Raw genomic sequence first — 24,540 nt, forward strand, 5'->3', positions numbered from 1 at the left:
AATTTTCCTAAAAATAAAATTGCAAGTTCAGTAAAAAAAAACAAAACACTGCCTTCAAATTTTGCTTCACTCATGATAAAAATATATAACTAAATGCAGTCATTATTTAATTAAGATTTAATTAATGTTTATTTCATAATGTGCACTTGTAGAGGAATTATTGTATTTTGTACAAAGTAAAATATCTCTCAATACTTCTTAGTCATGATGGATAGAATAAAAACACAAAATAGCAGCGAAGGAAGAGTTAAGATGTGTGCAAAGACTTCATAATTGAAGGTTCTAGCACAGCAGAAGATCGGGAAAAGAAAGCAAGCATTGTTCAATAGCCCAATCTTGATGGCATACGTTAGTACAAAGGGGTTTGAGGGACCGTCGACTTCAAGACGGTTGAGAAATCTGTAAAAGGCAGAAGGATTTTGCAGGCAATGCAGTGGGCAAATGTGAGCACAGATCCAAGAGAACAAGGTACAGTTTGGGAGGATGGCAATATAAACTTATGCGATATTAAGTCCAGAGGAGACACAGGCACGGAGAAGAGTTTCAGCAAATTTGCAGTGCAAGAGAAACGGACTGATAATGAGAATAACACATAATAGTCACTGCTTGATGGTGGGACCTGAAACTCAGTTCTGGCTAAAGCCAACAAAATTTGACCTGGGTACTTTGGCATAGAAGTAAGGACTGAAATTTTGTATTTTTAGCCTAAGACGTGGGAGTGTGAGAGAAAGCAGAGGGGTGGGAAAGTGGGGAGGCAGAGCAAGCAAGAGAGTGAGAGCAATGGAGGAAACAAGAAAGAAAATGCTGGAACAAAATAGAACTGCCAATAATGAAAAACAAAGAACGATTAAGGAGACATAACTTGTCAAGGACTGAAACAGAGGGTATGGTATGTTATGTTTAATTAAGGAAACACCATTGTTGCAGGTATGACAGGAACAAAGTATTTGACAGAAAAGCCACAACGGCACTAAAATACTAGTATAAAGAACAGCATCCATTTTATTAACTAGCTCTCTTTACCTTGCAAAATCTGCTGCACACTTTCATTACCCATCTGTAATGCAGTTAAACCCTGCATAGAGAGTATTGATGAGTCAGATCCAGAATTCAGCAACAAACGACATGTGTGATGGTGACCATACTGTGCAGCCTTATGTAAAGGTGTCTGACCAAGTCTGTCCAAGGCATTCACCTATTAATCATAATACATTATATGTAATTCAAGAACTACGATACATCACTTCGGCAACACACAAGAGGAATAGTAACAGTACTATAAATATTTAACAGCACATTTCAGTGATGGACGAATGCACTACATGTACTCAATATATAGTTTTGTTCAGAATAAAATTGCGTACCTTTGTATCATTTTTTATAAGCACTTCAATAATATCATTGTGGGCTTTTTCTGATGCCACATGGAGCGGTGTCAAACAGCTAAGAGGAAGGTAATCAGAGAGGGAGAGAGAGACACGTTGAGGAAAATCTAAATAAATACAAACAACGCGAAAACATGTTTAAAAAGGGAAAATAAAACTTTGCAAATCATCTTACTCTTTTGTCTTTTCATCGACATTAGCCCCTTTTCTTAATAATAACTCAGCCACCTGTTTTCGTTTTGGGTATGGAGAAGCAGCAGCACAATGCTATAAAGATAAACAAGTTTAAATATTCTCTTCTATTCACAGGCTTTACATAAACGTACATAAGTCAATTAAAATATTCAAGAATAACAAAGTCGTAAATTGCAAATACATTCCAAGCACAAACAATATGAATACTGTAAACAGCTAAAAAATTCAATCTACACAATTTACACATATAAGAAATGAATTGCCGTTTGCAAACTGGATAGCAGAAATTTAGGAATACTCAACCAATCATTTGAGTTAAAATGATCAGCCATCTCGGAAATGTTTTATTTAACATTATCAAAAAAATTCTAATATCATGAAGGCTACATTTGGTGGGAAAGCTTTCATGTCATTAAAGCTGTATCAAAAATGCTATCTGCTTTATTCTACACAAAGCATATTTAAAAATAACTGGATGATAATGACTAAACTGAAATATACACAGTTGTATGAATAAAAATTTGGTGAAAGTTATAAAGCTGTCTGAAAATTGGTTGCCAATTTATTTAATAACTTGTGCATTAGCTTGGCAGTGTATTCAGGGGATTTAATGATCATCTTTGAGCACACACTCACATTTGGTAGCCTATAACATAAATGTTGCTGAAAAGGGAGACAGGTTGCAAAAGATTTCCATCGTCATCAGGATAGGCGCAAGAATGCCAAATTTCAAATGAACACAGTAATTTGTATTACAGAAGACAAGGGTATTGATTGGTGGACCAGTCTACCCTGAATGGCCAAGGCATTTCCATTGAGAAAGCCATGGGCAACAACAGGCTGCCCAAACTTTATTTCATAACCAACAGGCAAGGCTTGCACATAATTCTGGAGAGAATAGGTCCCAATGTATAAAAGCACATCATTTCAGCCACAAATTTTAAGCCTATATACTAATTCACATTAACAGTAAACCACTAAAGCAAAACTGTGACTCATTTTAAAAACAAAACAGCAGAAAAGATGCAAAGTAAGAACAGGTACAATTCTTACCAATGCAGTCTCACGAGTCCTAGGATGCTTGAAATTCACATTCTCTAAAGACAGATGTTTTTTCACACAGGTCACATCTGCTTCTTTTGCAGCTTGTAATAATGAATGTCCTTTGAACTCATCTAGAATGACAATTTAAACGAAGCACTAAAAACTCACTTTGTAGAAAATTTAAACATAAGATGAGCGCATTGCTTCAATTTTCCATGTTTCATATCAACTATCAAGGGGTATTTTTATTAAGCTTATAATGTTTCAATAAAATTCACCTATCAGAATCCATTACATGTGTAAACTTACAAACCTCTGCAAAACATCTGGTTTGCCCAGAAGTCAACACCTCTCAATTTTGAGCAATAACATGCAGTAGGCATTGCATGAATAGATTTTCAAAGATTTCTAAAGATATTACAAGCATGAAAAGCTTTAAGTTTCAAAATATTAATTTTTCCCTGGCATTGCTATCTTGTATTCCTATAACTTTTTTCATTGTATAAGTAACTGCCTTTTTGTTTACAAGGGAAGGGGGAACATGGTAGCTGAATTCCTTACAAATTAATGTAGAATGTTTAGTTCATGATTGGACAAGTTCAAGAGCTACTATGCTTGAACATTATGGAGTGGGGACAATTGTTCTGAACGCAGTTGCACTAGTATGATTAAAATGATCCAGCTTTATACATGTTAAGTAAGTGCATTAGCTATGATTTCACCAGTCTGCAGGTGTATTTAAGGTAATGACTGTGTAGAAATGCATCAGTTATTTTGAAAAAAAAACTTATTAACTTATACCTGTTTTCTTATACCAATTTAAATATTGTGAGACATAGGAAATTCATGTTTTCCTCATATGCTGTGGATCTACGTTTAATGGAGAGTTAATAATTTAGGGTATTGATGAATTAACTTGTCCAAGAGCCCAAATACCTCTGTCTTAACAGCAACCTCTGCTCACCCACACTGCAGGCCCTAGCTTTTGACCCCCTTGACCTCTGCTCCTCCAGCAAACACGGAGTTCCCCCAACAGCTCAATGCTTCTCCATACAGGCTGCTTTTATCCCATGCTTACAAGGTAGGAGATCCTACTTGCAACTGGAGGAACTGTTTCTCACCATTTACTTGCATTCTATTTACAGGAGTGCATTTTCTCAGGTGGTTTGAGGGCTTTGAGATTAATCTGCCTCCTGCCCCTGTGTATTTTTTTTTGAGTGATGGAGCAAAACCAACTCACTTGTTTCTAATCTAGACAAGAGGCAAGAGAGATTCAGTATAATATATTGGCATGGAGGGAGGATTGGTGAATAGACAGGAAGTGAGCAGAAACAAATGGTGCATTTTTAGGCTGGCAGACTATAGCTGAGGGTGTGCCAAAACGATCAGCGCTGGAGGCCCAGTTACCTAAGATCTATATTAATGACTAAGACAGAGAGACAGATTTGTCACAAATTGCTGAAGATACATAGCTAGGTGGAAATGTATGCTGATGGACAGAGGGGTTACAAGGAGATACAGGCAAGTTTGGTGGGGAAAAAATGATGGGTGATGGTAAGAAAAAAAGGAAGAATGAAGTTATTTACTTTGGCCTTAAGAATAGAAAAGTAATCTTTTAAAACAGAAGTGAAAATGTTGATTTTGAAAGAGTCGAGGATATGCATACAAGGAACACAATTACCATGCAGTCTCAGCAAGCAATGACAAAGGCAAATCATGTTGGCATTTATTGCAAGGGGATTAGATAACAGGAATAAAGGCACAATCCATTCCCTGTAATTTCTTCAGCCATTGCGCAGACGGCAAAGGTCAGATCTGGAGAAACCAGAAATCAATGCATCAACACACCCATCAGTATGCACGGACCGTCAAAGCAGCTGTGCAGCCATGCAGCTTAGAAGGCACACTGACATCATAATTGCATAGTGTGTTGTTGAGCGCACACCTGGAATACTTGGCACTGTTTTAATCTTCAGACCCAATGAGGGGCACACTTACACTAAAAGGAAGTACAACAAAAGGTTGACAAAGGTCACTAAATCGACTCCTGAGATGAAGGATTATCCAATAAATTGGACCCATGACTTCTGGAGTTTCGAAGAATGAGAGAGTATCTAACATATTGACAGGGTAGACACAGATCATTTTCCCTGTCTGGGGAATCTAGAACAGGGCAGCACAACTCCAGAGAAAGGATATTTAAGACTAAGACAAGAGTAAATTTCAACCATCAGTACTGTGAATCTTGGGGATCTGGTTTTAACCCAAAGGGCTATGAATGTTGAGTACGTTCAAAGCAAAAATGAGCAGACTTTCAGTATCACTGGAAATTGAGGATTATGAACAGCAGGTGGGAAAATAGAGTTTAGATCAGTGATCATATGAATGACAGTGCAGGATCAAGGGAAAATATGACCTACTCTTTTTCTCATTATTCTTTCCAAGTTGAATTGGGCAACAGTGAATAAAGAGTAGCTGCTATTCAATTGATCCACTGAAACATCTGTATAACACAAAAGCCGCAAATTATAAACACGGAGTTACACACAGTGAATCCCTGGTGTCCACAAGTTCACGATTCGTGAATTCACCTATCTGTACCAAAAGTAGCAACACAATTCAGCTGCAAAACTCACGTATGTGCAATTTTTAACAGGTTCCTCAGTCACAAATTTCATCGTTCATGAATTTCTCAGAAACAGAATTTTTGCGAATATGGAGGAATGAATGTATAGTTATTTCAGTAATGGTTGTATTGATCTAAATATTAGAATTTTTTGCATTGCACAAGACCGTGACGGCTAAATAAAAATCAGCAAGAAACACAAAATTTACAAAATATACAAACACAACTAGGAGGCACATACGAGTCAACTAAAATAAGAATGCTACTTTCTTGCTGACACCTTAGAGGACAATGTTCAACTAGCAAACCATAAAGGTGCATCACCAGCACCACAACTGATGGCATTTTTAACAATCAGCTCTTTGTTACATAATGCTACACATACAAAATTGCATTTTCATTGTGACATGGAAATGCTGGTGTCAGTATTACCCTAGCTAACAAGCACCAAAATTAAATTCACAAAGTTAACAAACAGTTTAAAAAACGACTTAACATGGTACTGTAGTTATACTATAGTCTGCTAACTAAAGGGGATACAAGACTTGCCACTTGTGGAGGAGTCAGGTTACTAATCATATTTGAAATCAACAGGATGTGAAAACACTTCACAATCATGCAAAAGTATCAGCATACACACATTCAAAAGCATTAAGCTACGTAAAAGGTTACTAAACAGGAAAAATAGGAGTAGGCCCTTCGAATATGCTCCAGCATTCGCAATGATTATGGCTTATCATTTAGCCCCAAGAGCTATATCTAATTCCTTTTTGAAAACATTCAATATTTTGGCCTCAAATGCTTTGTGACAGTGAGTCAGTGAGCTCAAATTCAGATCGCTAAGAAGTGCATTTGTTAATTCACGTTTGTGGGAAAATGCAAATAAAAGACCAAATCTAAATCTATTATTTGATAAGCTTTGGGGGGGGGGGGGGAATCGCAAGTTAAATAGATACCTAACCCAAACTCTTCACATCTTGGGACAAATCTGGACCAGTCACTTAGAAAAGGACTACACAATTAGACAACATTGAAGCACAATCAAAGAGAAAAGACTCTCTAGAGTACATGAGCCAAAATATACTCAACTATCATTAAACAATTAAGACAGAAAAATGAATGGATAGTTCTATCTTAATGTGCATAAACGGCTCAGGGGTTCCCCAAAACGCAACAGTAATAAGCAGTTAGAAGCATGCAATTGGCTGCAAATACCTTGGAACAACCCAGTACTTAAGGGGTACTAGATAAGGTGAAGTCCTTTTGCTCATTGATAAACAAAACACTTTTTTACAAATAAAAAACTCTGAGATGCCCATTACCATAGAATCTAAATAGAAAAAATAAGCTAGGTTCATTTATGCATTTCCTTTTCTATGTCAGCAGTGTTCAGCATCCTTTTCTCAAGAAGTTATAAATTTTTGAGAAAATGTACCCATTATAAACATCATTATGGACCAATACTCAACAGTCACAGAACATTTAATGCTTAATTTAAAGTAACAATGAAAAAGAGAAAGGTTTGTGAAAAACTTACATGCTAATTGTTCTTTTAGTTGTGGTGTAGGGGCCAAATCAATAGCATTTTTTGAATGGCAGTTCAGTAATGTCGGATCAGCACTATAACTCAGCAATAGGGAACATACTTGTACCCGGTTTTTGGAGGCTGCCTCATGCAAAGGAGTAAACTGCCAGAGGTCCATAGCATTCACATGCGCACCATGCTGTGAATAGAAATCAGTTTTCAAAAAATTAATTATAAAAATAAGTTTAAACTTCTTCAAAGTGCACTGTTCAAGTATTCAGGAACGCGCATTAACAATTCAGAAACACACGTTAAGAAATTTGCACCATTTAGAAGTGGAGACAAGTGAGAAAAACAATATTTTTTATTTCACTCAATTTCTAACGTTAAATAGGAAGTCAAATACATAGCATCAAGAAAAAAAGGGATGGTAAGATAGAGCAAAAAGCTTTATTTCAGATTCAGTATATGAATACAAATTCATTGGCTATCTTTACAGCACCATAGAGATCTAAGCTAGGTTTTACACTCTCAGGCACAAGATATTAACCCTGGGAAATGCTGTATTTTAACCACAATGCCAAGTACATATCTATCATACAGTTAGGTACAAGGTCGAGCCCCCTCCTCTCTGCCCCAACTCTATCGGTGGAACATTTTCAATTTTCCACAAGCCACCTTTTGTTGTTTTGATGTGAGATTGTCAATTTAGTGTCAAGTTAGTGAAATTTTGTACTATGGGCCTATAAACATTTAAATCCAGTTGATGGTCACGATCCTGTACAAGACAGAGATTTTGATCCCATTTGCCTATGTTGAATCTGATTGTTGGTTCAAGACAGAATGCTAGTGAGTTCCAGAGCATTATTTCTTCTTTAATATATTTAGCTCTATACAAATTATCCACACCGGTATAACTAACCTATAATGCACAAATTCAGAACAAGGTTTAAATACTAACCTTAACTAAGAGCTCTGTAACTTCATAATGACCATAGGAACAGGCATTGTGAAGAGGTACTAAGTCTCTGAAATACAAAACAGATTTATATAAAATATTCAGAATAGTTCCAATAAATTACTAACAAAGACTTTTGATACTTCTCTTGATCCCCTCTTTGCATTTTACACCAGGTAATCATAGTGCATGTAGTGCAAATTAATGCATTTAACTCTGTCAGCAATTTTTGGACTCCTTCAAAGGCTAAAGATAGCACTTTACTTTTGACATTTTTCCATCATCTATAATATGAGTAATCAGATATGGATTGTTGCAGTGTACTCTGGATTTTTTATTTCACAGCTGACAAATGAAAATTACACTTTCCACCATGTTCCCTATACAGATTTCCACCATTTCTAAATAGCTGTTGGAGTTTCCCAGCAGTCAAAGGCTGAGAAGAAAATGCAGGCTGTGCAAATAGACCAGAACAAATCCTTCAGAGAAGGGGAGGGGAAATCATTTCAAGGATTTCAAATTTGCATTCTACAGATAAACTGTTCAAAATTCTTTATTATTGTTGTGGTTCTGTGGTTATCCTTTTCTTCCTCTCTAGTGAATCGGATTCCTGCGAGTGTGGTGTTGATGATCCGGTGTGTGTTCTCTATTTCTGTTTTTAATGATTACAAAGGTATCATCCACATATCTGACCCAGAGTTTGGGTTGAATTTGCAGTAAGACTGTTTGTTCTAACCTTTCCATTACTGCTTCTGCTAGGAGTCCAGAGATCGGTGAGCCCATGGGTGTTCCGTTGATTTGTTCGTATATCTGGTTGTTGAATGTGAAGTGTGTTGTGAGGCACAGGTCCACTACTTTAAGTATGCCGTCTTTGTTGATAGGTTCAACGTTCTGTTGTCTGTTCTGTATGTCCAGCAGGTTGGCTATTGTTTCTCTGGCAAGGGTTTTGTCGATAGAGGTGAACAGTGCCGTTACATCGAATGAGACCATGGTTTCTTCCTTGTCTATGTGTATATTTCTGATGATGTCCAAGAATTCCTGTGTTGATTGTATAGATTGTCTGGATCCGCTGATCAGGTGTTTCAGTTTCTGCTGTAGTTCTTTGGCCAGTTTGTGTGGTGTCGTCCCTGGTAGTGATACTATGGGTCTGAGTGGGATGTCTGGTTTGTGCACTTTGGGTAGTCCATAGAATCTGGGGGTGTTGTTGCTTTCAGGTTTCATTCTTTGTAGGTTATCTGTCCGTTTTTTTTGTAGATTCCTCAGTGTGTTGTTTATCCTATTGGTGAGCTGTGGGGTGGGGTCAAACTCCCTCTTTTGGTAGGTGTTGGTATCTGCAAGTAGTTGTTGCGCTTTTTGGATGTACTCTGCTTTGTCCAGGATGACTGTCATTCTGCCTTTGTCTGCTGGTAGTATGATTATGTTCTTATCGTTTCTTAGTGATTTTAGTGCTTCCCTCTCCTTGGTGTTGAGGTTATGTGTTTGTCTTTTCCTTGTTATCAGAGGTACGATACTTTGTCTCACAGTTTGTTGTGTCTCTTCTGTCAGTCCATTGTTCCTGAGTGTGCATTCTAGTGCTGCTAGGAAGTCTGCTGTCTTGGCGTCCCTGTGGTTGTAGTTGAGTCCCTTGGCCAGTATTGTTCTTTCCGTGTCTGTGGGAGAGGTTTTTAACCCAGGTGTGTGTTGAGGTGTCCTCTTCGTTGTGTATTAGTTTGGCCATTTTTTTCTTTTAGTGCCATTTTTTTTGCAGTGTGTGGTCCTGTTCTGTCCTATGGTGACGGCCTGTTCTATGGTCTGGGTCCATTCCTGATTGGTGGTTTTTGAAATTAACGATTTTTGGCGCACAATTTCTTGTCTGTATTTGTGAAGTCTGTTGTGAGCGTCTGTATTCATTACCTGGATCATCCGGAGTCCGTTCTGTCTGGCTGTGTCCCTGGCTTGTGGATTGTTGACTGGTGGTCTGTATCTGCCACATGGTGGAAGGATTAGATTCTTTCGGCACTCATGCAGGAACCAGAGTTGTTCGTATGTGGCGCTTAGGCAATTTCAACCCAAACTCTGGGTCAGATATGTGGATGACACCTTTGTAATCATTAAAAACACAGAAATAGAGAACACACACCGGATCATCAATGCCACACTCACAGGAATCCGATCCACGAGAGAGGAAGAAAAGGATAACCAACTCCCATTCCTAGACGTAATGGTACAGAGAACAACGAACGGAAAATTCAGCACAAAAGGTATACAGGAAAGCCACACACACAGACCAAGTCCTGAACTATGAAAGCAACCACCCCAACACACATGAATGAAGTTGCATCAAGACACTATTCAAAAAGGGCCACAATACACTGAAGCACATGAGAACTGCAAAAAGAGGAAGAAGAACACCTATACAAGGTATTCGCCAAAAACGGATACCCCCGCAATTTCATCAACAGATGCCTAAGGGAAAGACAACGGAACGAGGACATGCCGCAATCCAAAAGGACTAGCCACACTACCATACATCAGGAGCATTTCAGAACTGACAGCCAGACTACTGCGACCACTAGGACTCATAACAGCACACAAACCAACAGCCACTCTCAGACAACAACTCACCTGAACGAAGGACCCGATACCCAGCATGAGCAAAACCAATGTAGTGTACAAACTCCCATGCAAGGACTGCACAAAACATTACATCGGACAAACAGGAAGACAGCTAACGATCCGCATCCATAAACACCAACTAGCCACGAAACGACATGACCAGCTATCCTTAGTAGCCACACACGCAGATGACAAGCAACATGAATTCGACTGGGACAACACTACTATTATAGGGCAAGCCAAACAGAGAACAGCCAGGGAATTCCTAGATGCATGGCACTCATCCACAGATTCTATCAACAAACACATCAACCTGGACCCAATATACCGGCAACTGCAGCGGACACCTGGAACTGACAACCGGAAGCGGCAGAGACAAGCCACTATAAATGCCGGAGGATACATCACAGAAGCGCTTCACAGGAGGCTCCCAAGCACTGAGGATGTCACCTAGACAGGGGACGAAATGTTTGCAACACAAATTCCCAGCTCAGCGAACAGAACCACAACAACGGGCACCCAAGCTATAAATCTTCTCCCAAACTTTGAACATTCTTTATTATTACTACTGTTATTATTGCTAATGTACTTATATTAGTTTATTAGCAAATATTGGGTAAGCAGGAAAAGCAATACAGTTTTGCAGCAATGGGTCAATTGCACATAATGGCTTGTGTTTTTCTGAATAAGAGTTTGAATCACTGATGTCATTCTAGTTCCAATAGTGATTTTTGACTTTCATTTTCTTTAACAAGCTATTTAAAAACACACACGCTCACCATTCAGCAATGTATTCCACTTGTGCAATTTCTGCACTTTGGATGTTTTCCACTTTACAGACTTTCAGATATAGGATCTGCAGAATCTCTTGTAATGTTACTCATGGTAAGACTCAGGATATGCTGTTTTAAGATTACCAAAGTTTACAACATAATCTATTATTGGATTAGTGGTGCTGGAAGAGCACAGCAGTTCAGGCAGCATCCAATGAGCAGCAAAATCAACGTTTCGGGCAAAAGCCCTTCATCAGGAATAAAGGCAGTGAGCCTGAAGCATGGAGAGATAAGCTAGAGGAGGGTGGGGGTGGGGAGAGAGTAGCATAGAGTACAATGGGTGAGTGGGGGAGGAGATGAAGGTGATAGGTCAAAGAGGAGAGGGTGGAGTGAATAGGTGGAAAAGAAGATAGGCAGGTCGGACAAGTCAAGGAGACAGTAACTGAGCTGGAAGTTTGAAACTAGGATGAGGTGGGGGAAGGGGAAATGAGGAAGCTGTTGAAGTCCACATTGATGCCCTGGGGTTGAAGTGTTCCGAGGCGGAAGATGAGGCGTTCTTCCTCCAGGCGTCGGGTGGTGAGGGAGCGGCGGTGAAGGAGGCCCAGGACCTCCATGTCCTCGGCAGAGTGGGAGGGGGAGTTGAAATGTTGGGCCACGGGGTGGTTTGGTTGATTGGTGCGGGTGTCTCGGAGATGTTCCCTAAAGCGCTCTGCTAGGTGGCGCCCAGTCTCCCCAATGTAGAGGAGACCACATCGGGAGCAACGGATACAATAAATGATACTGGTGGATGTGCAGGTGAAACTTTGATGGATGTGGAAGGCTCCTTTAGGGCCTTGGATAGAGGTGAGGGAGGAGGTGTGGGCACAGGTTTTACAGTTCCTGCGGTGGCAGGGGAAAGTGCCAGAATGGGAGGGTGGGTCGTAGGGGGGTGTGGACCTGACCAGGTAGTCACGGAGGGAACGGTCTTTGCGGAAGGTGGAAAGGGGTGGGGAGGGAAATATATCCCTGGTGGTGGGGTCTTTTTGGAGATGGCGGAAATGTCGGTGGATGATTTGGTTGATGTGAAGGTTTGTAGGGTGGAAGGTGAGCACCAGGGGTGTTCTGTCCTTGTTACGGTTGGAGGGGTGGGGTCTGAGGGCGGAGGTGCGGGATGTGGACGAGATGCGTTGGAGGGCATCTTTAACCATGTGGGAAGGGAAATTGCGGTCTCTAAAGAAGGAGGCCATCTGGTGTGTCCTATGGTGGAACTTGTCCTCCTGGGAGCAGATACGGCGGAGGCGGAGAAATTGGGAATACGGAATGGCATTTTTGTAAGAGATAGGGTGACCCACAGACCCCACTGTCACTATACCCACACCCTAGAACCCCGAGGGCAATATTACCCCTGCTCATGCCTCCACCCCCATTCCCCCCACCATCACACCCACTCCAGGTACTGGCTCCGACCCCACTCCCAGCTCCACACCCACACCAGATCCCAGCTCCCGGCCCTGCCGAGTTTTCACCATCCCTCCAGACCTCCCACTCACTGAGGACGAACGATCAGTCCTCAGCAAAGGACTCACCTTCATCCCCCTCCGTCCACGCATCAATGAATTTAATACACGACGTGACATTGAACAATTCTTCCGTCGCCTCCGCCTCCGAGCTTACTTTCACAATCAGGACTCCCGCCCACCTTCCGAGGACCCCTTCGCCCACCTCCAACACACTGCATCCACCTGGACACCCCGCGCTGGCCTATTACCTGCCCTCGACCTCTTCATTTCCAACTGCCGCCGGGACATTAACCACCTCAACCTGTCGTTCCCCCCTCCCCCACTCCAACCTCTCACCCTCACAACGTGCAGCTCTCCAATCCCAACCTCACCATCAAGCCAGCGGATAAAGGGGGCGCAGTGGTAGTCTGGCGCACTGACCTCTACACCGCTGAAGCCAAATGCCAACTTGAGGACACCTCTTCCTACTGCTCCCTCGACCATGACCCCACCCCCCATCACCAAACCATCATCTCCCAGACCATACAGAACCTCATCCCCTCAGGAGATCTCCCACCCACAGCTTCCAACCTCATAGTCCGGGAACCCCGCACTGCCCGGTTCTACCTCCTTCCCAAGATCCACAAGCCTGACCACCCTGGCCGACCCATTGTCTCAGCATGCTCCTGCCCCATTGAACTCATCTCTACCTACCTTGACACTGTCCTATCCCCCCTAGTCCAGGAACTCCCCACATATGTTCGAGACACCACCCACGCCCTCCACCTCCTCCAAGACTTCCGTTTCCCTGGCCCCCCAACGCCTTATCTTCACCATGGATATCCAATTCCTCTACACCTCCATCCGCCATGACCAGGGCCTCCAAGCCCTCTGTTTTTTTCCTCTCCAGACGTCCCCAACAGTACCCTTCCACTGACACACTCATTCGTTTGGCCGAACTGGTCCTCACCCTTAACAATTTCTCCTTTGAATCCTCCCACTTCCTCCAGACCAAAGGTGTAGCCATGGGCACACGTATGGGCCCCAGCTATGCCTATCTCTTTGTTGGCTATGTAGAACAGTTGATCTTCCGTAATTACACCGGCACCACTCCCCACCTCTTCCTCCGCTACATTGATGACTGCATTGGCGCCACCTCGTGCTCCCGTGAGGAGGTTGAGCAATTCATCAACTTCACCAACATATTCCACCCTGACCTTAAATTTACCTGGACTATCTCTGACACCTCGCTCCCCTTCCTGGACCTCTCCATCTCCATTAGTGACGACCGACTTGACACTGACATTTTTTACAAACCCACTGACTCCCATAGCTACCTGGATTACACCTCTTCCCACCCTATCTCTTGCAAAAATGCCATCCCGTATTCCCAATTTCTCCGCCTCCACTGTATCTGCTCCCAGGAGGACAAGTTCCACCATAGGACACACCAGATGGCCTCCTTCTTTAGAGACCGCAATTCCCCTTCCCACATGGTTAAAGATGCCCTCCAACGCATCTCGTCCACATCCCGCACCTCCGCCCTCAGACCCCACCCCTCCAACCGTAACAAGGACAGAACGCCCCTGGTGCTCACCTTCCACCCTACAAACCTTCACATCAACCAAATCATCCACCGACATTTCCGCCACCTCCAAAAAGACCCCACCACCAGGGATATATTTCCCTCCCCACCCCTTTCCGCCTTCCGCAAAGACCGTTCCCTCCGTGACTACCTGGTCAGGTCCACACCCCCCTACGACCCACCCTCCCATTCTGGCACTTTCCCCTGCCACCGCAGGAACTGTAAAACCTGTGCCCACACCTCCTCCCTCACCTCTATCCAAGGCCCTAAAGGAGCCTTCCACATCCATCAAAGTTTCACCTGCACATCCACCAATATCATTTAATGTATCCGTTGCTCCCGATGTGGTCTCCTCTACATTGGGGAGACTGGGCGCCTCCTAGCAGAGCACTTTAGGGAACATCTCCGAGACACCCGCACCAATCAACCAAACCTCCCCGTGGCCCAACATTTCAACTCCCCCTCCCACTCTGCCGAGGACATGGAGGTCCTGGGCCTCCTTCACCGCCGCTCCCTCACCACCCGACGCCTGGAGGAAGAACGCCTCATCTTCCGCCTCGGAACACTTCAACCCCAGGGCATCAATGTGGACTTCAACAGCTTCCTCATTTCCCCTTCCCCCACCTCATCCTAGTTTCAAACTTCCAGCTCAGTTACTGTCTCCTTGACTTGTCCGACCTGCCTATCTTCTTTTCCACCTATCCACTCCACCCTCTCCTCCTTGACCTATCACCTTCATCTCCTCCCCCACTCACCCATTGTACTCTATGCTACTCTCTCCCCACCCCCACCCTCCTCTAGCTTATCTCTCCATGCTTCAGGCTCACTGCCTTTATTCCTGATGAAGGGCTTTTGCCCGAAACGTTGATTTTGCTGCTCGTTGGATGCTGCCTGAACTGCTGTGCTCTTCCAGCATCACTAATCCAGTATTTGATTTTCAGCATCTGCAGTCATTGTTTTTACCAACATAATCTATTAGTCTGTTCCTAAACATGTGGTTGTATTCACCTTTACTAATCTGTTCTTGTAACATTTAATGATAAGTACACAATGAAAAGACTCAAAAAGGATGGAGACATGTGGCTAAGCATCTTCTATTTCTGTGCTCTGCAAAGTTTTGTTACATTAAAAAGCATAAAGATGTTTCCTCCCACATTCCAAACATTTGCAGGTCAGGTAAATTGGCTATGCTAAATTGTCCATAGTTGTTAGGTGCATTAGTTAGAGGGGAGGGGGGTGGTTTACTCTTCAGGGGGGTCAGTGTGGACTTGTTGGGCCGAAGGGCCTGTTTCCACACTGTAGGGAATCTAATCTAATCTAATATTCATTCATTTGCATTAAACAATATACAACATGTAAAGTATCTCAGATGGAAAGTGCACACAAAAAACAGGTTTTGACAACCAAACAATTGTTTCTTCTGTGGCATTGTTGTCAATGAATGTCATGATGTTCTACAGCAGGCACCAGCAATATTTTTTTTATAAGAAACCTTAACAGCCTTAAAGAAATTTACCTCACCTCCCCAAATGTGATGATTGATGAAAATAAAAAACAGACTAGCTGTCAAAGTTTTCACCTTGATTTATGGGTACTGACTCGTCTGTCCTAATGAGTGTAAGATGAAAAGCTTCAAGAACACATTTCTCCAGGAGTATTCAGATTCTATACTGTTAAGTGATTATAAAATACAAGAGTTTGAAGTTACAGAACAAAAAAAAATAAAAATGAGTTAAACGTTGATTTGCTATTCTGAATAAGCCAGTACAAATTCACTTATAGAAATGAAATTTTTTACAATAGATTTTATAACAATTAACTTCCATTTTCATTTAATTAAATTTTGTCTTTATTGACAATTTTAAAGGTCTGCTTAAAACAATTTCAATTTAAAACGTTCAGGACTATTTTCTCGCCCATGAACTCTCATGATCTAAAATAACAAAGTAACATTTAGTAATTGAACGTACAACGATAAAATCTGATCCTTGTCCTCAAGGACTTATATAAAATCAGTATGCAGACTATCAACTTAAATAAGTTTAATTCAAGCATTATTTAAGATTAATGTACTTTGAAACTGTAAATGTATCAAAACAATTAAACCATTGATTCCCAAGGGAAAACTGGCCCAGATATTCAAGTTTCTCAATCTTCACAGATCATCAGTGACATTAACTGACTACCTTCCACAGTCTTCACCTGGACAGTTAGTCAGAAATGTCCAACAGAAACAAAAAATTAGTCTTATGCCTGGGTAACAGAACTGACCCCATTAATCACACCAGCCATTCGTTTACCCTCCTAAACAATGCCACAAACTCCCCATGCTGACCTCCAAACTAACTTCTCTGACCATACCAATCATTCCCCACAATCTCTCAGAGCCTCCAAAGGTCTTGCTAGACCTTTAAATTTACCAAACAGAAGCCACTATTCTAAGTATGACATGTGCCCTACCTCCCCCCCCACCACTTCATTGCAACTGAACCCCCTAATGGGCATGGTGCTCTGCATCTCTCTGAGAAAGCTGGGTTCAGAAGATGCAGTGAGAAATGCATTTCTTTGGCCTCATCTTTACCATGGACATCCAGTCCCTTTACACATCCATCCGCCGTGATGAAGGCCTCCAAGTCCTCAGTTTCTTCCTCTCCTACCAACTCAAGCAGTACCCCTCCACTGATACACGTTTGATTGGCAGAACTGGTCCTCATCCTGAACAACTCCTTCGAATCATCTCAATTCCTTCAAACCAAAGGGGTAGCCATGGGCACACACACATGGGCCCCAGCTATGCCTGCCTCTTATGAACTGTTCCATGTATCCTCTTCCACAGTTGCACCAGCACCATCCCCCCAACTCTTCCTCTGCTACACTGATGATTAATGTGCCACCACATGCTCCCATGACGAGGTGGAACAGTTCATCAACTTCACTAACACCTTTCACCCTGACCTTAAGTTCACCTGAACCATCTCGGACACCTCCCTCCCCTTCCTGGACCTCTCAGTCTCTGACAACTGACTCAACACGGACATCTATTTCAAACGAACTGACTCCCACACCAACCTGAACTCTCCTCCTCCAATACCTCACTCCTGTTAAAAACATGATCCCTTACTCCGAATTCCTCTGCCTCCGCCATATCTGCTCCCAAGAGGAGCAATTGCACTCCAGGACATCCCAGATGGCCTCCTATGTCCAGGATTGCAATTTCCCCATCCAAATGATCAACAATGCCCTCCAGTGTATCGCCTTCACTTCCCGCAGCTCCGATCTTGAACCCCACCCCTCCAACCACAACATGGCTAGAAACCTCTTGGATCTGACCTTCCACCCCACCAATCTCCTGATACAACGCATTATCCTCTGCCATTTCCACTACCTACAAACAGACCCAATCACCAAAGACATTTTCCTCCCTACCTACATTTCGCAGAGACCATTCCCTCTGTGATTCCCTCATTAGGTTCACACCCCACCCACCAACCAGCCTCCACACCCAGCACCTTCCCTTGCCAACGCATGAGGTATAAAACCTGCCCCCACACCTCCCTCATTAGCTCAGTCCAAGGCCCCAAAGGATCTTTTCATATGTAGCAGAGATTCTCCTGCACGTCCATCCACCTCATCTGTGTCCGGTGCTCATGATATGGTCTCCTTTACATCAGGGAGATAGACCACCACCTCAGAACTTTTCAGGGAACATCTCTGCGACACATGCATCCAACAAACCCTCCACCGTGTGACTGACCACTTGAACTCCTCCTCCCACTCCCCCAAGGACATCCAAGTTGTGGGACTCCTCCATTGCCATTTCCAAGCCATCCAACAACTGGATGAATAATACTTCATCTTCCGCCTTGGGACCCTTCATCCACACTGCATCAACATCGACTTCACTGGTTTCTAAATCTCCCCCTCTCCCCACATCGTCCCAGATCCAAACCTCCAATGTGGCACCACCCTCTTTACCTGTCCCACCAATCCATCCCCCCCCTTCCCACCAACCTATCACCTTGCAGCTACCTCTTCCCCCAGCCTCACCCCCATCCGCCTAATCTCTCAATCCCCTTTTGCCCCCACATTCCTGAGTAAAGGCTAATGCCCAAAACATCGACTCTCCTGGTCCTCGGATGCTGCCTGACCTGCTGTGCTTTTCCAGTGCCACACTTTTCGACTCTGACTCTTCAGCATCTGCAGTCCTCACATTCTCTCACCCGCAAGTAAAACTACAAGAAGCTACATGCTGCAGGTTGCCAAACTCAACTCCACTTCGAAAAGAATGTGATGAAATTCACAATGTATCATTTGGTGACCTACTTACCCCAACACATTAAAGTCAAGGTTATTGTTGTTGCTTTAGATTTTAGGATTTCTTCTAATATTTCAGTAATGAAATTCTTTTTTTGTAGAAAAATTGGCACAAAGTTGTATTTTAATATTTATTTCCACCTTCAAGTTAATGATATAAAGGATGCTGACAGACAAAATATAGCAGATTTGAGACAGGTATGTGAAGTCTAATAGTCAAGGAGTAGATTTACTGCAAAGTTTAGACTAATGTTGACCGAACTATCACAGTTGATGTTCCTTCCCATCACATTCAAACCTCTGCACCAGAGGACAGGCATTAAAGCAAATACTCACCCTTTATCCTTTGCATGAACATCAGCACCATGCTGAAGCAGCAGCTGTACAATCTTAACACGATTATATCCTGCTGCTAGATGAAGTGGTGTAGACTGTACAGATATAAGGAAAATACTTCATTAGGAAAATTATAGTCTATTTAAAAAGAGAGATTTGAAAAGTTAAATGCTTCAGCTCTCTCTACACAATTGAAGTCTGATCCACTATTACATAGATTAAAATCCATATAAAACACTGAAGCCCACAATGCTGCTTGATTTTAGTCCATATAAAACACTGAAGCCCAACCCAATCAATACTTCATATCGCCCCTCCTCATCATATACTGTTCTCATTTTCTGTGGCTATCATGATGGGACTCAAAAGCATTACAAATTCATAAGGTATATGTACAAGTTTGTGTTAAGTTTCAATTTAAAAACTAAACTATTTTGGATATCAGTGTAATCCCACTAAGAGACTTAGGCAATTAAGTTTCTAAAAACATTGTTAATTTTTCGGGTGTCTGAAGAGTCACCCTGTATTTAGCAATTCATATTGTCACTTTTATATCATACTGCAGAAGTTCTTTAGAGTAATTATTCCAGACCTTAATACCAGATCTTTGAAGCAAGAACAAATTCTATTCTGCTTTCAATGGAGTAGTTACTCCATTCCTGGACAAAATACAAGTGAAAGCGTGTCTGATATTAGATCATTTTAAACTATTGCTATTCTCTATTGTACAAATATTATGATCATTGCCTATTTTGCCATTAATATCCCTCAGAATTTCTCTTACTGTTAAGATATTTTGTTTCACATACAATTTCCTGCTTTAACTAAGATGCAGTACATCTTGCTTTCCACCATTTCCATTTCTTGTACAATATAAAGGTTTCAAAACTTTTATTTATACATTTTACTTTTCAAAAATTGTTGCTATCCAATTCTATGGTGGTGTCCATTCTGGTCAATTTTCCACAAGGTAACAATTCCACAACCAAATTGCCCAAGTCCATTCAATAACTTGATATTTGTAACTATTTGGCTAACAGTATCAATGCAATTCTTACCTTTCTACCATCACTTGCATGGCAGTTTACATTCAATGGTGTAAGAAGGGACATCAACTTTTCTTCATTTCCATTCCTAGAAATAAAGCTTTTAAAATTATACATCCCTACATGCCACTTAAAGGAATGGATTTTTATAAAATCAAAATTATTTTGCATTAATGTTTTAAAACTTCAATTTTCAGAACTGCAGTTATTTTAATCAAATGACTGACAATATTTATAAGCCAGTAAATTAAATATTAACAAATAACTGTTGAATTACAGTGTTCTCTACAAGTGTTTAGTACAAAGTCCTTCATCATATTTACATAATAGAAACGCAATAAAAATGTTGCAGATCACCATTAATGTACTGTAGTAATCTGATGACACCATGTGGAGAAGTATAACACAGCAGCACTTTTACAATAAAATGTTCTCAGAATTGAGTTAATCTATTAATTAGTGTAAATTTAGGTTTGACAAAAGGTAATTGCTTTATTGCTTTAAATCAATTAAAGCATGCCCATAACATTTGAAGTTTAAAGTTTAGTGAGTGGTGATTGCATACGAAGACTAAAAGTATCATTGTCACTATTACAGCTGTCCTTTAATTTAAAAACTAATATCAATTTCATGCCTTAACATAACTAACAGCAGCTTGAAACAGAAATTAACAATTTTCCTGCCTACATAGGAGATAGGATAGAAAATACACACACGATCAGATGAAAAACTCCTGAAACTAAATGTATGCCAAATCCCGATTAGAGAATGTGTGTACCGATGCTATAGGCAAAATAAAAGACAGTGGTGGAACAGTACTGTCACTGAACTAAGAATTCAAAGTCCCAGGCTAGTGCTCTGTGAATGTGTATCCCACCATGGCAAATGCTGAAATTACTATTAGACTAGGCTGGCTTTAATTGATATCAAAACTATTTTGCCCATTGTGTCCATGCCAGTCTACAAATGAAAACCGACTATACCAATCCCATTTACATACCATAGCCACAAAAAAAATTACTGAAGTGTAAAGAGCAGTAGACTAATTCATTTATAAATGAAGTCAAGATGATTGGGCAGTACAATGGCTCGGTCATTAGCATTACTGCCTCACAGCACCAGGGACTCTGGTTTGGTTTGGTCCTTGTTGACTGCCTGTGTGAAGTTTGCACATTCTCCCCTTTTCTGCATGGATTTCCCCCCACAGTCCAAAGCTGTGCAGGTTAGCTGGATCGCCCATGCTAAATTTCCAGTAATGTCCAAGGATGTGCAGGCTAGGTAGATTGACCACGGCAGGGTTGCAAGGATAGGATAAGGGATTAGGTCTGGGTGGGATGCTCTACACAGGGTTGGTGTGAGGTGGTTGGTGCAGCCTGCTTCCACACTGTCAGGATTCTATGATTGTGATGGCAGGACTGATGCACTGATGTTACAACACATGGAATTTCCCAGACACTACCATGTCTAAACCAAACATCCATGAGTTTTTACAGCTTGAAGAACTTCAGAACTAAACTGAGGAGATGAAGCTGCAGTTGCTGCAACAAAACAAAGAGGAAAGGTTTGCTCCAGAAGGTGGTCACACCCTCAGACTGGGCAATTCAAATTTAGTCTGTAATTGGCGTGAAGCAGGTATGGGGACTCAGGTAGTGGCATTTAACAACCGTCGGACCTACTAACTGTTCAGTTGGCAATGGGGAGGCATCAAGTCACCGTGGCACTGTGATACAGGGGGTCATTCAAGTGGGGGAAGGAAATAGGAACATAGTGGTGGTACGGGATAGTATAACTAGGGAGGCTGATACTGTTCTCTGCAGCCTTGAGCGACAGTCCCGAAGGTTCTGTTCCTGGTTAGTGCCAACATTCAAGATGTTTTCTCAGAGATGGAAACGTAATAAAGTGGGAGGGGAAGGATCCAGTTGCCATTCTCCACGTGGCTACTAACAATATTGATCAGACTAGAAAAGGCGATTCTGCTGACAGAATTTGAACAGTAAGGAAAATGGCACAGTGATAGTGTTCCTATCTCTGATCTGGGAGGCCCGGGTTCAAATCCCACATGCTCCAGAAGTATGTAATTATATTTATGAACAGATTGGTTAGGAAAACAAAAATAGGTGAACAGTAAGTAGCTAAATTACAAAGCAGAACCTTCAACTTAACAATCTTGGATTACTTCTTGAGTTTTGGGAAAACTGACACAGGGAAATAAAGTCGAGGAGTTAAGTACATAGGTCAAAAATTGTGTGGGTGGAATGGATTGTAGTATCCTAGCAAACTGAATAATGAGGCTGCAGGGAGGGCTTTAAATTAATTGGGGGGGGGGGAGAGGGTGGTGTAGAATGCAGGCTTAGAAAGCAAAAGGATGTCACCCAATGTGTGTTCTCCAACGAGTGCACCTGTGTAGCTGCCCGCAGTGGTCACTGTCAGCAAACACTCCCTCAAATAAATTACAATTTCACTACCAAACTGGAGTACAGATCTCTCCTAAACACTATAAGGTTTTTAATTTACAAGCAATGCAATTTCAAGTAAGTTTTGCATACCCCTTCACAGATCTTGTCAACTATTTGCCTATGCCTTACAATCCTTATAATATGTACCTGAATTACAAGTGGGATCTTTCCATAATTCAAATATCAATTCTTTCTGTATTATTATTAGAATACACAATTTAGGGTAGTTAAGACATGGCGATTAAGTTCAAACAAACTATGGAGATTAATAAAATTGTATTTTACAGATTGTCAATTAGTGTTAAGTTACCCATCTTGATAGGAAAACAGCAATATTAAGCTAGTTTTCATAAAGTGTGCCCATACCTTGCAGTTTCCAGTAGTTCGTCTTTTTTGTATTCACCTGTAAAATGTAATTTAACTAGTTAAGCGTTTTAAAAATTAAAACTATAGCAAATAAACCTGATTTATTACAATTCAAATTTCACTTTCTTGGGTTCCAAATCAGAAACAAATGCTAATAAATTTACTTGAAAATACTATTTCTAGATATCCACACAGATCCATTCGATCGGTACTATTCCAAATAATTGTGTACATCAACTTTCCCTTTTGTTTCTTTTACAATTTTTAAAATTTCTTTCCTACTTCTGTACCATTCATTTCATGCAAGATGAACTACTTTATGCATTTTCCTGCTTTCAGTCTATACCAAAGCCAGTCATCAAGAGGCCACCAAGAAATATATAAACAACAGGTTAGCAGCAAATTTAGTTACTGGAAATTCCACATCTTTTCTTATTGCTTCCATTAACATTAACATGTTCAAACAAAATTAAAAATATTAAATTAAATAATTCAAAGCTCACCTGTCAATACAGCTTTGGCAGATGGGTCCGCCAAGTCTAATGCTGTTCTTCCATCGGTATTCCGAATATGAGGGTCAGCTCCATGTTGCAGCAACACTGTAACCCAAACATTGAAAATAAGATTGGCATATGAAGTTACTTGCATTAAACAGCAATAACAATATTAAATTAATACATGAAAACTCTATGAAAATGAGTCCAAATATTTACCTATTAAGCTTGAGAGTGATGCTTCTTTAGGGGTTTCCAATGTTAAACATTGCTATGTCTGTAACTACCATAAAGCATCTCGGGAACAAATCTGAAGAAATTGGTGTCTGTTGAAAGTTAAAAGAAAATACTAGCACAGAAAAGCAGCTCTACCTTATAAAGGTAAAATCTCAGGACCCATTGTCTTTTCTGCTCCCATTTAAATTTTAGAATATCAGATGTTCCTCTCAGAGATAGTTCCCCATTCTTACCTTCACTAGAATCATTTTAACTTGTACACTGTACCTGTTTTAATTAGCAATCCCTGTCTCACGTATACTTCCAAGAAGCTATGTTTATTTATTTGCAATGCCATGTCTTCTGCAATCAGAAAAAAAAGTCCAGGCATTGTCCTTTTATCAATTAAACAAAACTTTGGGGATAACTGCTCCTTGTGCAGTTATTATGGTGATGCTTTGACCAGAGATGATCTGTCCATTTAAAAAAAAAATTTAAATAAAAGCTTGGGAATAACTGTCAGCTGGTACATTTCACACGGAAATACTTTAGAATCCATTTAACCAATCGGCAATTTTTTTTCATGCAGTATAAACTGATGTTTCTTTTGAGATTTGGTAGTCTTGCATCTGTTCTGACATGTGCAAGATGAAAAGCTTTGCCCGTGTGTCACTTTTCTCAGCAGGATTAAAAAGATGAATGGGCAAGGGAAAGGAAAATGGCTTTCAGTAAGCAAGTGAGGGGTTAACTATTAAATGCCCTCTGGAATTAGGGACGTGCAAAAAATGCTGACCTTGTCAGCGATGCATACATCTCAAAACAATTTTTTATAAAGCACCACAGTTCGGCCAGATATGAATTATTGCGAGCAGTGACAAATCTCACAGCATAAGAAGTAGAAATTGTCCTAGAAAGAAAACAATGGTTTATCAGAATAACTGGACTCCAAAAGATTTAGACTAGTGCTGACTACAGACAAAGGCAATATGCTCCGGAATTTAAAAAGGTTAAGGGACGATTTACTCAAGCTGTAAAATTTTAAGAGAAAATTGAAAGAAAAACTGTACCCCATTTTCACTAATTGCGGGACTTTTGGGTAGGGCTAAGGGTACAGCTTAGAGAAAGAGCCGGATCATGCAGGAATGAAA

At 41.1% G+C, this 24,540-nt stretch overlaps 1 protein-coding gene across 1 annotated transcript in view; it reads right to left on the reverse strand.

Moving 5' to 3' along the window:
• LOC140463584 (poly [ADP-ribose] polymerase tankyrase-2) overlaps positions 1-24,540 on the reverse strand; it is a 69,922-nt gene that overhangs the window by 31,239 nt on the left and 14,143 nt on the right. The window contains exons 3-12 of the mRNA XM_072557779.1: positions 23,186-23,281; positions 22,683-22,719; positions 19,873-19,960; positions 18,815-18,909; positions 7,737-7,803; positions 6,788-6,974; positions 2,634-2,755; positions 1,561-1,652; positions 1,365-1,443; positions 1,024-1,195 (exon numbers count right to left, since the gene is read on the reverse strand). Coding sequence (XP_072413880.1) covers positions 1,024-1,195; positions 1,365-1,443; positions 1,561-1,652; positions 2,634-2,755; positions 6,788-6,974; positions 7,737-7,803; positions 18,815-18,909; positions 19,873-19,960; positions 22,683-22,719; positions 23,186-23,281 — 1,035 coding nt within the window. The remainder of the gene's footprint in view (positions 1-1,023; positions 1,196-1,364; positions 1,444-1,560; positions 1,653-2,633; positions 2,756-6,787; positions 6,975-7,736; positions 7,804-18,814; positions 18,910-19,872; positions 19,961-22,682; positions 22,720-23,185; positions 23,282-24,540) is intronic.

The sequence above is a fragment of the Chiloscyllium punctatum genome, chromosome 38 (genome assembly GCF_047496795.1).
Source record: "Chiloscyllium punctatum isolate Juve2018m chromosome 38, sChiPun1.3, whole genome shotgun sequence".
In the NCBI taxonomy this organism is placed as follows: domain Eukaryota; kingdom Metazoa; phylum Chordata; class Chondrichthyes; order Orectolobiformes; family Hemiscylliidae; genus Chiloscyllium; species Chiloscyllium punctatum.